At 36.1% G+C, this 13,394-nt stretch overlaps 1 protein-coding gene across 2 annotated transcripts in view; it reads left to right on the forward strand.

Moving 5' to 3' along the window:
* The first annotated feature begins 468 nt into the window (after positions 1 to 468).
* Positions 469 to 13,394, forward strand: part of ZUP1 (zinc finger containing ubiquitin peptidase 1) — a 28,298-nt gene continuing 15,372 nt past the window's right edge. For both annotated transcript variants that reach the window (XM_080806141.1, XM_080806142.1), the window contains exons 1-3: positions 469 to 726; positions 2,043 to 2,618; positions 11,782 to 11,892. In XM_080806141.1, coding sequence (XP_080662267.1) covers positions 2,057 to 2,618; positions 11,782 to 11,892 — 673 coding nt within the window. In that variant the 5' untranslated portion in view covers positions 469 to 726; positions 2,043 to 2,056. The remainder of the gene's footprint in view (positions 727 to 2,042; positions 2,619 to 11,781; positions 11,893 to 13,394) is intronic.

The following is a 13,394-nucleotide window of genomic DNA, read 5'->3' on the forward strand; positions in this document are numbered from 1 at the left end:
TCTCTTAGCCAAGTTAGTTACTACTCGTCCATCCTTTTTCTAGCTTTCAAATGTTTTTAAAATCTCATTAGCATTTATTTTTATTCTGTCATTTTAATAGATTTTGAGAGGCCGGGAATATAAATGTACATGTTCAGTCTGCCGCGTTGAACCACAAAACCCCAAATATACTGTACATTATCAAATTATGCCACTCTTTTGTTTAAATATTCCAATAGTTCTCTATAAGAGTCTACATGATTTGGCCCCTATCTTGACATACCGTGGCAGTCAGGCCCTAGGGTATTGTGTACTCGTGTAATGTCCTAGCTCCCGTCGTAGGAATTCATTCTGAAAATTCTCAAAGCCTTGTGTGTCTCCTAGTAAATTAGGAGTCAGCACCTGGAACCGAGGATGCAAAAAAGACTACGACTCCCAGAAAACACTACAACACAGACTAGCGTGGAGCAGTGCATGCTGGGAGCCTTTTCCTTCCGGGGGGACCAAGGAAAAGCTTTTTTGAATGTGAGAATGGAAGTGAAAGTATTTTGGAGGTGCTGGTTTGTTTCTTGGTTAACTGTGACTCTCAGGGTGTAGGGAGGACCTGTCCGTCCCAGTCTGCCGGGCCGGGAAAGGTAATCGACGTTGAACGTCTCTCTGCCGGAGAGCCAGACGGTGTCGGCGGCGGACCCGAGGAGGAAGCCCAGGATAATCAGGCAGTGTGGCCGCGGCCGGATCTTTGGGCCGGTAGGAACTAACGGTCCCTTCCCTTATTCCCCCGGCCTCCACTATGACCCAGTCAGTGTCTGGGCCGGTTTCGGGTCCTGGAAGTTGGCGCGGACTCTGGGCAGAGTGGGCCTTTGGCATGCGGCCCTTATGGCTTCTCTCACCTCCTGCTCAGCCTGGCACCTGTCACAGTCTCCTTACATCTCTCAACCACTTGTCCTGATCAGAGTATTTGGGAGTTCAAGCGTATCCCTCTGTCTAGCCCCGGGAAAATAAGAAACTGGGTGTGACGTTCTTTCCACTGGTGGTTTGGGAGAGTTTCCTTCTAAAATCAGAAACTATTTTCACTTGTTTAAAAGAGAATAAGAAACATAAGGACAATGTAGGAAGTTCTTATAAAGCTAAATTTATTCAAATAATGGGAATAGTTTCCTTTTTTCTTTTCCTGTTTGTTTTTAAATAGTCCTTAGCTGAACAACATAAGAAGATTGTGGCTGTGATTGATTCTAAAAATTCTTAACAAAATCACCTTTTGTCCGTACCCAGTACTTCTGTTAGTCCATAAAACCCCAAAGTGATTGCTGGTTTAGTACAATTCATTTTATAGACCGATTTTTATAGACCGATCCTCAAGACATGAGCTATCTTACCTAAATTCTGAAATGTGAGATTGCAATCCAGTTCTCTTGGTTCTGGAATCTGTGCTCTTTGCTACCATGAACACTCTTTTTATTCTTTGGGTTGAGAGGACAGTGTTTGGAGCCTGACTGGGTTAGCATTTGGCTCACCATTTTCTGACCTTGGTGACCTATCTGAGCGAGGGTTTCCTCCATATAGGAGGATAGTAATGCTACTTAAATTACTTTGATATAGCTAAGGCTCTTTAACTGTTAACTTATTTTATTAAGATGTGTTTATTTACCCTCCCCATTGTTAACACCTTTAGGTTTCTGTATTTAGATAGATGGGTTGATAAGATTTCTTTTAGTTTTCTCTTAACTGACTTACCGTATTTGGGCAATTTTATAAACATTATTTTCTTCTCGACCTCACACCAGACATGCTTTTTGAAATATATTTAAAATTATTTATTTTAATTTGAACTATTATTGCCTTTATTTTATTGAAACCATAAATTCAAAATACAGTAGAGAAATTTTGGTTGAGATTTATAATGAAGTTTGTACATTTGAGGAACAGTTAAGTACATTGAAAGTATCTTCAAATAATCCAGTTTTAAATAGATATTTGTTAAAAATTTGTTTCAGATCATCTTATAGAATGCATTTTTTTCCTCTAGTCTTTCAAACTTAAAATGACATTGTATTCTTTTCTAGCTACCTGATGTACTATGCTTTCTTGTGATATTTGTGGTGAAACAGTAACCTCAGAACCAGACATGAAGGCTCACCTGCTAATTGTTCACATGGAAAATGAAGTTATATGTCCATTTTGCAAGTTGTCAGGTGTGAATTATGATGAAATGTGTTTTCATATTGAAACTGCTCATTTTGAGCAAAATGAACTAGAAAGAAGCTTCGCGAGGATCAATACAATACAGATTAGAACTTCAGGTAACAGGAAGGACAACACCTTACAGTGTAGAATGGAAGTTAATTCTAGTGTCCATTCAGCTTGTGCATCTAATCATCCAAAAATATCAGCGCAAAGTCTGCCTAATGATGGTACTTTAAAACATAAAACCTTTTATTCAGAGAACTTAACTGAATCCAGAAAATTCCTTAAAAGTAAGGAAAAAGAGTGTGACCCATCTAAAATAAAAGGATCAATTTATGAAACAACGTATAGTTCTCCTGAATGTCCGTTCTGCGGAAGAATAGAAGATTGTAGTCAAGATATGGAAAATCATGTGAAAACAAAGCATGCCGATCTTTTAGACACTCCATCAGAAGGTAAGATACTCGGGAACCTGGGTGGCTCAGTGGGTTAAAGCCTCTGCTTTTGGCTCGGGTCATGATCCCAGGGTCCTGGGATCGAGTCCCGCATCGGGCTCTCTGCTCAGCAGGGAGCCTGCTTCCTCCTCTCTCTCTGCCTGCCTACTTGTGATCTCTGTCAAATAAATAAATAAAGTCTTTAAAAAAAAAAAAAGAAGGTAAGATACTCATTTTATGTGATAATTAACAGTAGTGTCAGTTTAATATGTGGTGTCCTAAAAGTTGGTTTGTAAATCAGATTACTGCAAATGTGTTTTTTATTTTTTTATTTTTATTTTTTTAAACTTTATTTTTTTCAGTGTTCCAAGATTCATTGTTTATGCATCACACATCACACCCAGTGCTCCATGTAATACGTGGCCACCACCAGGCTCACCCAACCCCCCCACTCCCCTCCCCTCCAAAACCCTCAGTTTGTTTCTCAGAGCCCACAGTCTCTCATGGTTTGTCTCCCCGCTCCAATTTCCCCCAGCTCTCTTCTCCTCTCCTTCTCCCAATGTCCTCCGTATTATTCCTTATGCTCCACGAGTAAGTGAAACCATATGATAATTGACTCTCTCTGCTTGACTTACTTTACTCAGCATAATCTTCTCCAGTCCCGTCCATGCTGATACAAAAGTTGGGTATTCACGTCGAAAAATGGGCAGAAGACATGAACAGACACTTCTCCAAAGAAGACATACAAATGGCTAATAGACACATGGAAAAATGTTCATCATCATTAGTCATCAGGGAGATTCAAATCAAAACCACACTGAGATATCACCTTACGCCAGTTAGAATGGCCAAAATTAACAAGACAGTAAACAACAAGTGTTGGAGAGGGTGTAGAGAAAGGGGAACTCTTTTACACTGTCGGTAGGAATGCAAGTTGGTGCAACCACTTTGGAAAACAGTTTGGAGATTCCTTAAGAAACTAAAAATAGAGCTACCCTATGACCTTGCAATTGCACTGCTAGGTATTTACCCGGAAGATACAGATGTAGTGAACAAAAGGACCATATGTATACCAGTGTTCATAGTAGCAATGGCCACAGTCGCCAAACTGTGGAAAGAGCCAAGATGCTCTTCAGCAGATGAATGGATAAAGAAGATATGGTCTATATATACAGCGGAATATTATGCCTCCAGCAAATGTGTTTTTTAAATTCAGTTTATAATATTGTTCATTTGCTATTATTATAGTATAAAATACAGTTGTGGAAAAGAATTTTTGATTCAGTTAATAAATAGTTCAACTACTTTGACAGTAGTTTTAGAACCTTTCCGAGGAGGACTATACTCAGAGTCCATTTTTCTTTGACTTTTTTACTTTTACTTTTTACTTACCACCAGCCCAGTGGCATCTGAACTGTCTTGGACTCTGATTTTCTGTGGTTCTGAGTTTGACTCCCTTATGATCAGAGAACACACTCTATGATTTTAGTTCTTTTAAATGTGTTGAAACTTGTTTTATCTGCCAAGATACTGTATATGGTCTGTCTTAGTACATATTCCATGGACACTTGGGAAAGAGAGATATATTCTGCTGTTGTTGGGTTGAGTGTTCTAAATTTGTCATTTAGATCATTTTGTTTGTATTCAGGTCTTCAATATCCTTTCTGATTTCCTGTCTAGCATTTCTACCAGTTTTTAAAAGGCAGTTGTTGAAGTCCACAATTATAATTACATATTCGTCTATTTTCCCTTTCAGCTCTATCAGGCTATATTTTATGTATTTGGAGTCTTGGTTTTTGTTGCATACAGTACATTTAGAATCATCTCTTTTTCTTTATTATTGAGTTTTAAGAGTAATTTCTTTATTTTGGATATGTGTTTTTTATCAGATATGTGTTTTGCAGATATTTCTCTCAGTTTGGAGCTTGTCTTTTCATTCTCTTAACAGTGTTTTTCACAGAGCAGAAGTTTTAACTTTTAATAAAGTACAACTTACTTGATTTCTTCATTCATGGATTATGCTTTTGATATATCTAAAAACTCATCACCAAACCCAAGCTCATCTTTCCTGTGTTATCTTCTAGAAGGTTTATAGTTTTGAATTTTACATTTAAGTCTGTGATTCATTTGAGTTAACTTTTTTAAAAGTGTGTCTAGATTCATTTTTTTAATTAATAAATGTTATTTTTTAGAGCAGTTTCAAGTTCATAGCAAAGTTAAGTAAAAACTACAGAGAATACCCGTGTACCCACTGTCCTCATATACTGACAACCTCCTCTACAATCAATATCTGTACCACGTGATACATTTGTTATATTCAGTGAACCTACACTGACCCATTATTATCACCCAAAGTCTATAGTTTCCATTAAGATTCATTCTTGATGTTAAAAAAAAAAAAAGATTCATTCTTGATGTTGTGTATTCTACAGGTGTTGACAAATGTGTAATAACAACTACTCATCGTATTAGTTATGCAGAGTAGTCTCACTTCCCTAAAAATCCTCTGTGCTCCACCTAATCACCCTTCCCCCACCCCAACCCCTGGTAATTACAGATCTTTCTACTACTATGATTTTTGCCTTTTTCAGAAAGTCATTGGAATCATGCAGTATATAGCTTTTTCAGATTGATTTCTTTTACTTAGTAATATGCATTTAAGCTTTTCTTCATGTCTTTTCATGGCTTGATAGCTATTTTTTTTTTTTAAGAGCTGAGTAATATTACATTGTCTGGATATACCACAGTGTATTTATCCATTCACCTATGAAAAACATCTTGCTTATTTCCAAGTTTTGGTAGTTAGGAATAAAGCTGCTTTAAATATCCACATGCAGGTTTTTATATGGACAAATTTTCGATTTATTTGGGTAAATACCAAGGAATGTGATTAATGGATTGTATAATAATAGTGTGTTTAAGTTTAGTAAGAAACTGTCAAACTCTTTCACAGTGGCAGTGAATGAGATTTCCTGTTGCTCCACATCCTCACCAGCATTTGGTACTGTCAGCATTCCAGATTGTGACTGTTCTAATATTTGTGTTGTGGTATCTCATCTTAATTTAATTTGAAGTGCTCTCTCGTAACATGAATATCTTTTTGTATGCTTAATTGCCATCTGTATATCTTCTTTGGTAAAGTGTCTGTGAAGGTCTTCAGCCCATATTTTAATCTGGTTTTGGTTTTCTTATCGTTGATTTTTAAGAGTTCTTTGTATATTTTGGCTAACATCTTCAGTACATGTATCTTTTGCAAATATTTTTTCCCATTCTGTGACTTGTCTTCTTCTTCACTCTGACAATGTCTTTGAGTGAGCAGAAGTTTTTTATTTTAATGAGGTCCAGCTTATCACTTATTTTGTAACTTCACCAAGCTTTTGGTGTTGTCTTGGCCATATCCTAAGTCATCTAAGTTTTCTCCTATGTTATCTCCTAGGAATTTTGTGGTTTCTTATTTTATGTTTAGGCCTATGATCATTTTCAAGTTACTTTTTGTGAAGGGTATAAGGTCTGAGTCTAGATTCATTTTCTTTGCATTTTGATGTCCACGTGTTCCATTGTTGGTAAGATTTTCTTTCCTCCGTAGTTTTGCCTTTGCTTTGTCCAAGATTTAGTTGACTAGACTGTTAGTCCATTTCTGGGCTCTCTGTTCTGTTCCATTGATCTGTTTGTTCTTTGTCAATACCACAGTGTCTTGATACTCTAACTTTATAGTAAGTCTTTAAGTACAGTAGAGCCAGTCCTTTGAATTTGCTCTTCTTCAATATTGTGTTGGTTATTCTGAGTCTTTTGCCTCTTTGTATAAATTTTAGAATCAGTTACTTGATAGCCACAAAATAACTTGCTGAGATTTTTTATTGGGATTGTCTGGAACCTATAGATCAAGTTGGGAAACATAGACATGGTAGCAATATTGAGTCTTCCTATCATTAACAAGAAATATCTCTCAACTTAGTTTTTCTTTGATTTCTTTCATCAGAATTTTGTATTTTTTCTCATGTGTATCTTGTTATATATTTCATTAGGTTTTTGCCTATTTTTTTTTCTGGTATTAATTTGCCTAATCGTGTCTTTCAAGGAATTGGTCCTTTTCATCTAGTTTATAAATCTATGGCATAGTTCGTAATATAACATTCTTATCTTCGGAATGTACATAGGACTTGTGATATCCCCTTTTTTATTTCTGGTGTTAACAACCTGTGTTCTCTTTTTTTCTTCTTACTTAGCTTGGCGAGAGGCTTTGGTTTCTTGGTTTTCTCTGTTGGTTATTATTGGTTATTTGTTTTTAGTTTCATTGATTTCTGCTCTATTTTTTTTTTAAATGTCTTCTTCTTATCTTGGATTTAACATGTTCTTTTTTTTCTAGTTTCCTTCAGTGGAAACCTAGATGATTGATCTTTCTTCTTTCCTTATATATGCATTCAATGTTATAAATTTCCTTCTAAGCTGTGCTTTCGCTGTGTTTCACAAATTTTAAGTAGTATTTTAATTTTCATTTAGTTCAAAATATTTTAAAATTTCCTTTGAGATTTCTTTGGTATATTATTTAAATGTTTATCTAATATCCAGGTATTTGGGGATTTTTCAGCTCTTTCTCTTAATTTTTGTTTATTTCCTTTGTAGTTTGAGAGCAGACATTGTTTGATTTTAATTCCTTACATTTCTTAAGTTTTCATGGCCTAGATTATGTTTGATGGCCTAGAATGTGGTCTGTCTTGGTGAATATTTTATGAGCTTAAGCAGAATGTATATTCTGCTGTTGTTGGATGAACTTGTGTATAAGTATATTCAATTGATTGATGGTACTTGAGTTCAACTATATCCTTACTTATTTTCTGCCTCCTAGATTTGTCCACTTCTAAAAGAGGAGTGCTAAAACTTCTCTAACCATGTAATAGCAGATTCATCTGTTTCTTCTTGCAGTTCTGTTAATTTTTGTCTCACATATTTTGACACTCTGTTAGGCCCATACACATTAAGGATTTTTATGTCTTCTTGCAATATTGAACCCTTTGTCGTTATGTAATGCCCCACTTAATCCTGGATAACATTCCTTGTTCTGAAATCTGCCCTCTCTGAAAATAATATAGCTACTCCCAGTTCTTTGTTTGTTTGGTTTTGGTTTTGGTTAGTATTAGCATGGTGTGTCTTTCTTTATCCCTTCACTTTTAATATATATGTATATATAGAGAGAGAAAGGGATATATATATATATAATTTATTTTATTTATGTATTTATTTGGGGGGGTGAATAGGCAGAGGGAGATAATCTTCAAGTAAACTCCCCACTGAGTGCAAAGCTTGCACAGGGCTCCATCTCATAACCCATGAGATCAAACCAAGTTGGATACTTAACCAGCTGAGGCATCCAGGTGACCCTCTATGTGTGTATTTATATTTAAAATAGATTTCTTGAAGACGACATATAGTACGTCTTATATTTTCTCCACCTTGATAATCTAGCTTTTAATGTGTATGTTTAGAGCAGTGACGTTTAAAGTGATTATTCCTGGAGTGCCTGGGTGGCTCAGTGGGTTGAGCCTCTGCCTTTGACTCAGGTCATGATCTCAGGGTCCTGGGATCGAGCCCCACATCGGGCTCTCTGCTCAGCGGGGAGGCTGCTTCCCCCTCTCTTTCTGCCTGCCTCTCTGCCTACTTGTGATCTCTCTCTGTCAAATAAATAAATAAAATCTTAAAAAAATCTGATTATTTCTATAGTTAATGTATCTACCATCTTTGTTATTGTTTTCTATTTGTTGCCCTTGTTCTTTGCTTCTTTTCTTGTCTTTGACTTTTTTCCTGTTTTTTTTTTTTTTTGCAGTTTAATTGAGCATTTCGTGTGATTTCATTTTCTCTCCATGGGGGAAAACAGTTCATACATGTAATCTTTTGACCCTATTTGGCCACATAGGAATGATCCTTGGGCCTAGAACACTTCGATATCAAGAGTTCTCACAGCCTTTGTATGGAAATATCTTTCCCTTTTTCAGGCAGTAGTGTGTATTCTTTTGTTTTGCTTAAGTATGTGTGTCATATGACACCTGAACAGCCTTAATGCTAGGTCTGTCCTCTGCTGGAAAGGGATGACATCCTTCATTGTGTTGTGCAAGAGAGGTGTGTACAGACCAATTGCCCTGTGTTGGCTGCTGGAAGGGACTCGTTGGCCATGGCAGATTAATGTCTAATACTGAGGAAGATCTTACTCTTTCTATTCTCTGTGTGTTCCTCTATGTTTTCTATGAGTAAAGTGTTCTGACCGGTACTTGATTGCATTATGTTTTCCATGGTGATTCTGATATCAAGAAGCATTTGGACTTCTACTCCTGATATATAGGCAGAAGATTTCACTTGCTCAATACTCACTTTTCTTAGCATATCAGTTATGCTTATTTTTACTTTTTTAGTGCTTAGCCTAGAGTTTGCAGTATACATTAGCAACTAATCCACATCTGCTTCTGAATACTGTTGCATCACTGTGTGAGTACAAGGACCTTATCATAATAAGATATTCCTAATTCCTCCCCCATCCCTTGTGTCGTTGCTGTCATTCATTTCAAGTAAATGTAAGCACACACATATATACACACACACATGCACATAATTGAATACGTTTCTATTTTTATTTTGAATAAACTTATCTTTTATATCAATTAAAGAGAAAAATAAAAGTTCTTATTTTATTATCTCCTATTTCTTCCCTGATCTTTTCCTTTATGGATACCCATGTTTCTGGCCAATATTATTTTCCTTCATTCTGAAGAACTTCTTTTAACATTTCTTGCACAGCAAGTCTACTGGCAACAATTTCCCTCAATTTTTGTCTGAGAAATTCTTCATTTTTCCTTCATTTTTGAGGGATAATTTTGATGGTACTGTATTTTAGGTTGGTGGGTTTTGTTTTGTTTTGTTTTTCTTCTGGAAAATTTAAATATTTCACTCTTCTCTCCTATTACCTGAATGACTTCTGAGAAGTTGTATGTAATTCTTATCTTTGTTCCTCTATAGGTAAGGTGTTTTTTTCCCTCTGTCTTCTTTCAAGATTTTTTATCTTTGATTTTCTGAAGTCTGAATATAGTGTGCCTGGATGTAGTTTTTGGTATTTACTGTGCTTGGTGTTTTCTGACCTTCCAAGATCCATAGTTTGATGTCTGACATTAACTTGGGGATATTCTCAGACCTTATTTGCTTTAAATAATACTTTTGTTCCTTTCATTCTTCTCCTGATATTCCCATCTTGTGTATGTTATACCTTTTGCAGTTCTCCCACAGTTTTTGTAGGTTGTCGGTTTTGAGGTTTTGTTTGTTTGTTTGTTTTGTTTTTTGTTTGTTTGTTATGTTTGGGGGAGGTTTGGGGAGGATCTTTTTGTCTTTACATTTCATTTTGGGAAATATCTCTTGTCATATCCTTACACTCAGAGATTCTTTCCTCAGCCATGTCCAGCCTGCTAATAAGCCCAAGGGTTTGAGCTCTAACATTTCTTTCTTTTTTAAGGATGTCACTTCTATTAGTTTTTGAAGATTTATAGCACTTAAATTATATTTGCTTGAATGTATGAATGTTAAAAAAATTTTCATAAAATATAAGAGCACTCAATTTGGTCATCAAGTAAAAGTAAAAACTGCCTTTCTTTTTAAAATTAGTCCAAAAATAACATTTAGGAATGTAATTGTAGGCTGCAATGTTGACACCATGACAAAACCAAATATAGGGTTGTATCTGGTTTTGTTTTGGTTTCGTTTTCAGTAGCCAGTGTTCTTCGGTTAAGTTCTGAAAGTGGCCCGGTTGAAGGCAGGCATCTGTTTGATTCTACCAGGGCTCTGTTCCTTGAGTTGACTGCTACAGGGTAAGGCACATTTTCTGGACCACGTCAATTACCTACTAGTCATCAAAGTAAAAAAATTCATCATCTTTTCCTTGATATTCCATTCCATGGAAATCAACTCAGTATTATGAGGTACTTCAGTTCCACCAAATTATTTCACAAACTAGGATCTTTCTTATGACCTATCTGTGATCATTTCCAGTGTAGCTCCAAACTTTTGATGGTTTTAAGCAAACCATTCCAGGAGGGACATATTCTCAATCAGTTCATCTTCCTGTCCTGTCATGAAATGAGATTTATCCTTCTCTTTTTCTTCAGTTAGACAATTTTCTCCTCTTCTGTGCCTTGGCAATGAAGAACATTTCTCATTATATCCAGATTTTCATAAACTGTTAGAATCTCTACAGCTCCCACTTCCAAAGCCTTTAATGTATCTTCATCTCCAAAACAGTACTTACCTGTGTCCTGGCTGATTTCACCAAAGTGCTGAATTAATTTATCTGTTTGAATGAATTTTACCTTGGAAAGAACATCAGTAGATAATGCAATAGCTTAGTTTCCATTTTTACTACCATAGGATATATCAACTAATTTTAAGTCTTTTGACTGTGGTGTCTCTCCAAACATGTCAGATTGACTTAGTTCAGTTTAAGGTCAGCTGATCCACCTAAAATGAGACCAGTCACGTTCACTTTGTGGAAGTAAACAGCTGTCTAGCAGTCTCAGCTACTACCTGAATACAGTTATTCCACTTCCAGACCAGGCCTCATATGTATGGATTGCTCAGCTGTAGTGCTCAGTGTCCCTCTTCTGTGCCCAATATCAGTCAGGTCTTGGTCTACGCAGAGGTACTGCTTCTGTTCTGGGCAAGCTGCACCTGTCTGCTTGCCGTGCTGCTTGATGGGTGCAGCTCTTTGGTCTCCTGTTCCAACTAGGCAGTATGATCCCAGTTCCAAGCTTTACGCTGAAGGCTTTATGCTGAATTTTGTACCTCACCACTTAGTTTGGAAGGAGAGTGCTGATAATTTAACCCCTAAAATTCATGCATAGACTGGCCCCTACTTACCATTTTGATTTTCCTTTATACTTTCCTTTTCTTGCTTTAACTACAGATGCACATATTTGTTATTAATTTTTTCTTTTATTATAGTGGTAAGAGAGATTTATGCTTCTGCTCAGTCTTCCATTTTGACCCTAGAAGTAGAAAATAGCTTTAAATCCAACTATGAAAAGCTTATTTACTTATTTACTTATTACTTCTTATTTAATAAGGTTAGTGGACAGTGGATAATCTTTGACTTAGGGTGAAAAAATCTAAAAGTTTTAAAAAGTAAAACAACTGAATTATATCTCTGAAACAGACCATGATCAACCTCTGTATGACTGTCCTATGTGTGGGCTCATCTGTACAAATTACCCTATTCTCCAGGAACATGTTGACTTACATTTGGAAGAAAGCAGCTTTGGACACGGTATGTTGATATGTTTAAAAATAAGAATCTCTTGATTTAATTTCTGCTTCCTAGGTTATATCTAAGTTTTAGAGTAGTAATAAAGAGGGAAAAAAGCATACTGGTTAAAAATAAATTTGTCCCTTTAAAGAATTATAATATAACTTCAGCTTCCTTTTAGAAGTTGTTTCACAGAAAAGTTGTATAGAATGAACTACTCTGGGCAGTAACCAAACTAGTGGTTTTGCCCCCAGAGTTTTTCCCCAGAACACGAATATTCAGAAAACAATGAAATTGTACAATTTAAGAAATCTGTTTGATGAAGTTGAGGCCATTCTTTCAGCAGCTAGAAATAACTAGATTTAGCATCAGGTCAGCAGAAGTTGTTGTTGAACCAGGAAGCTGCCATATGGCACATACAACTTTTAAAGAATATATGAACTGTATGATTTAAATGTTTTTCAAGTTCATTTCCAATTCGTCCAGTTTCTTATATTAATTGCTTACTAATTTTATAAGTGACTCTATACAGTTTTTTCTCTGTCCCTTACGTTTTTGAATAGTGGCATTGATAAAGTAATCCTTATGGTGCCTTAGAAGTGGAAAGATTCCGTGAGTTTCAGAATCCCAGTGAAAAAAATATAAAGTAAACCCTAAGAGAAACCAACTGTGTTCTACTGTATTTCATTTTCTTAAGGTACATTGATATCTCCTGTTAATTCAGGGGTCTTCAGTATCCAGTATTAATGATCCTAATACCAGTCAGTGATCTTCATGAGTAATATTCCTTGTTCACTCAGTCTAATTCCAAAATGGGAATCACTGGAGCAAAGATGGAGTAGTCCTCTTCTCCAGGGATTCTCTGCTAACTACTGTGGGAAAATACCCCTGATAATTCTTTTGTTTATAATAGGCTTCGTATGGGTACGTAAATTATTCTGTAAGCCCGTGGTAAATAATGAAAGATATGGCCTGAGTTAATCGCTATAGATAGTGTCAGTAGTATGCTAAAAATCAGTTGTAATTTGTTCATCCTCGGCAGCTGGAAGTGGGGACCAAATAGGAAGATGTAGTAGAGACTGGGAGATTTGAAAGAAAAGAAAGAATATTCAAACACATAATTCAAATATCAAATTGGAAGTCAGGGAGACCCGATCCTGTCCAGAAGCCACTGACTAATGGATCTGTGGGATACTGGGTAGAGAGGAAACAGGGCAGTATGTTGCAAAGTTGTACTATTTGTTTGCGACCAGACTGTAATTAAGCTGTACTTTGCAAACATATTTTTATGCTCTTCATTATTTCCTTTTCTGCCCCAGTTTATTTTAAAAGCCAGTCTTCCTTATTTATGTTAATAAGGAGCACCAATCGAGAATATTAGTTAATTTTTCTAAGTTCTGGTTTCCTTAGGAGATAATACATAACTTCCTAAGGTTGTTATGAGGATCAAATGAGACAATTAATGAAAAATGCTTGTCACAGCCTACCTATTCAGTGCATATTAGTGATTTAAGTGGAGGTTC

Source organism: Martes martes (genome assembly GCF_963455335.1).
Source record: "Martes martes genome assembly, chromosome: 6".
NCBI lineage: Eukaryota > Metazoa > Chordata > Mammalia > Carnivora > Mustelidae > Martes > Martes martes.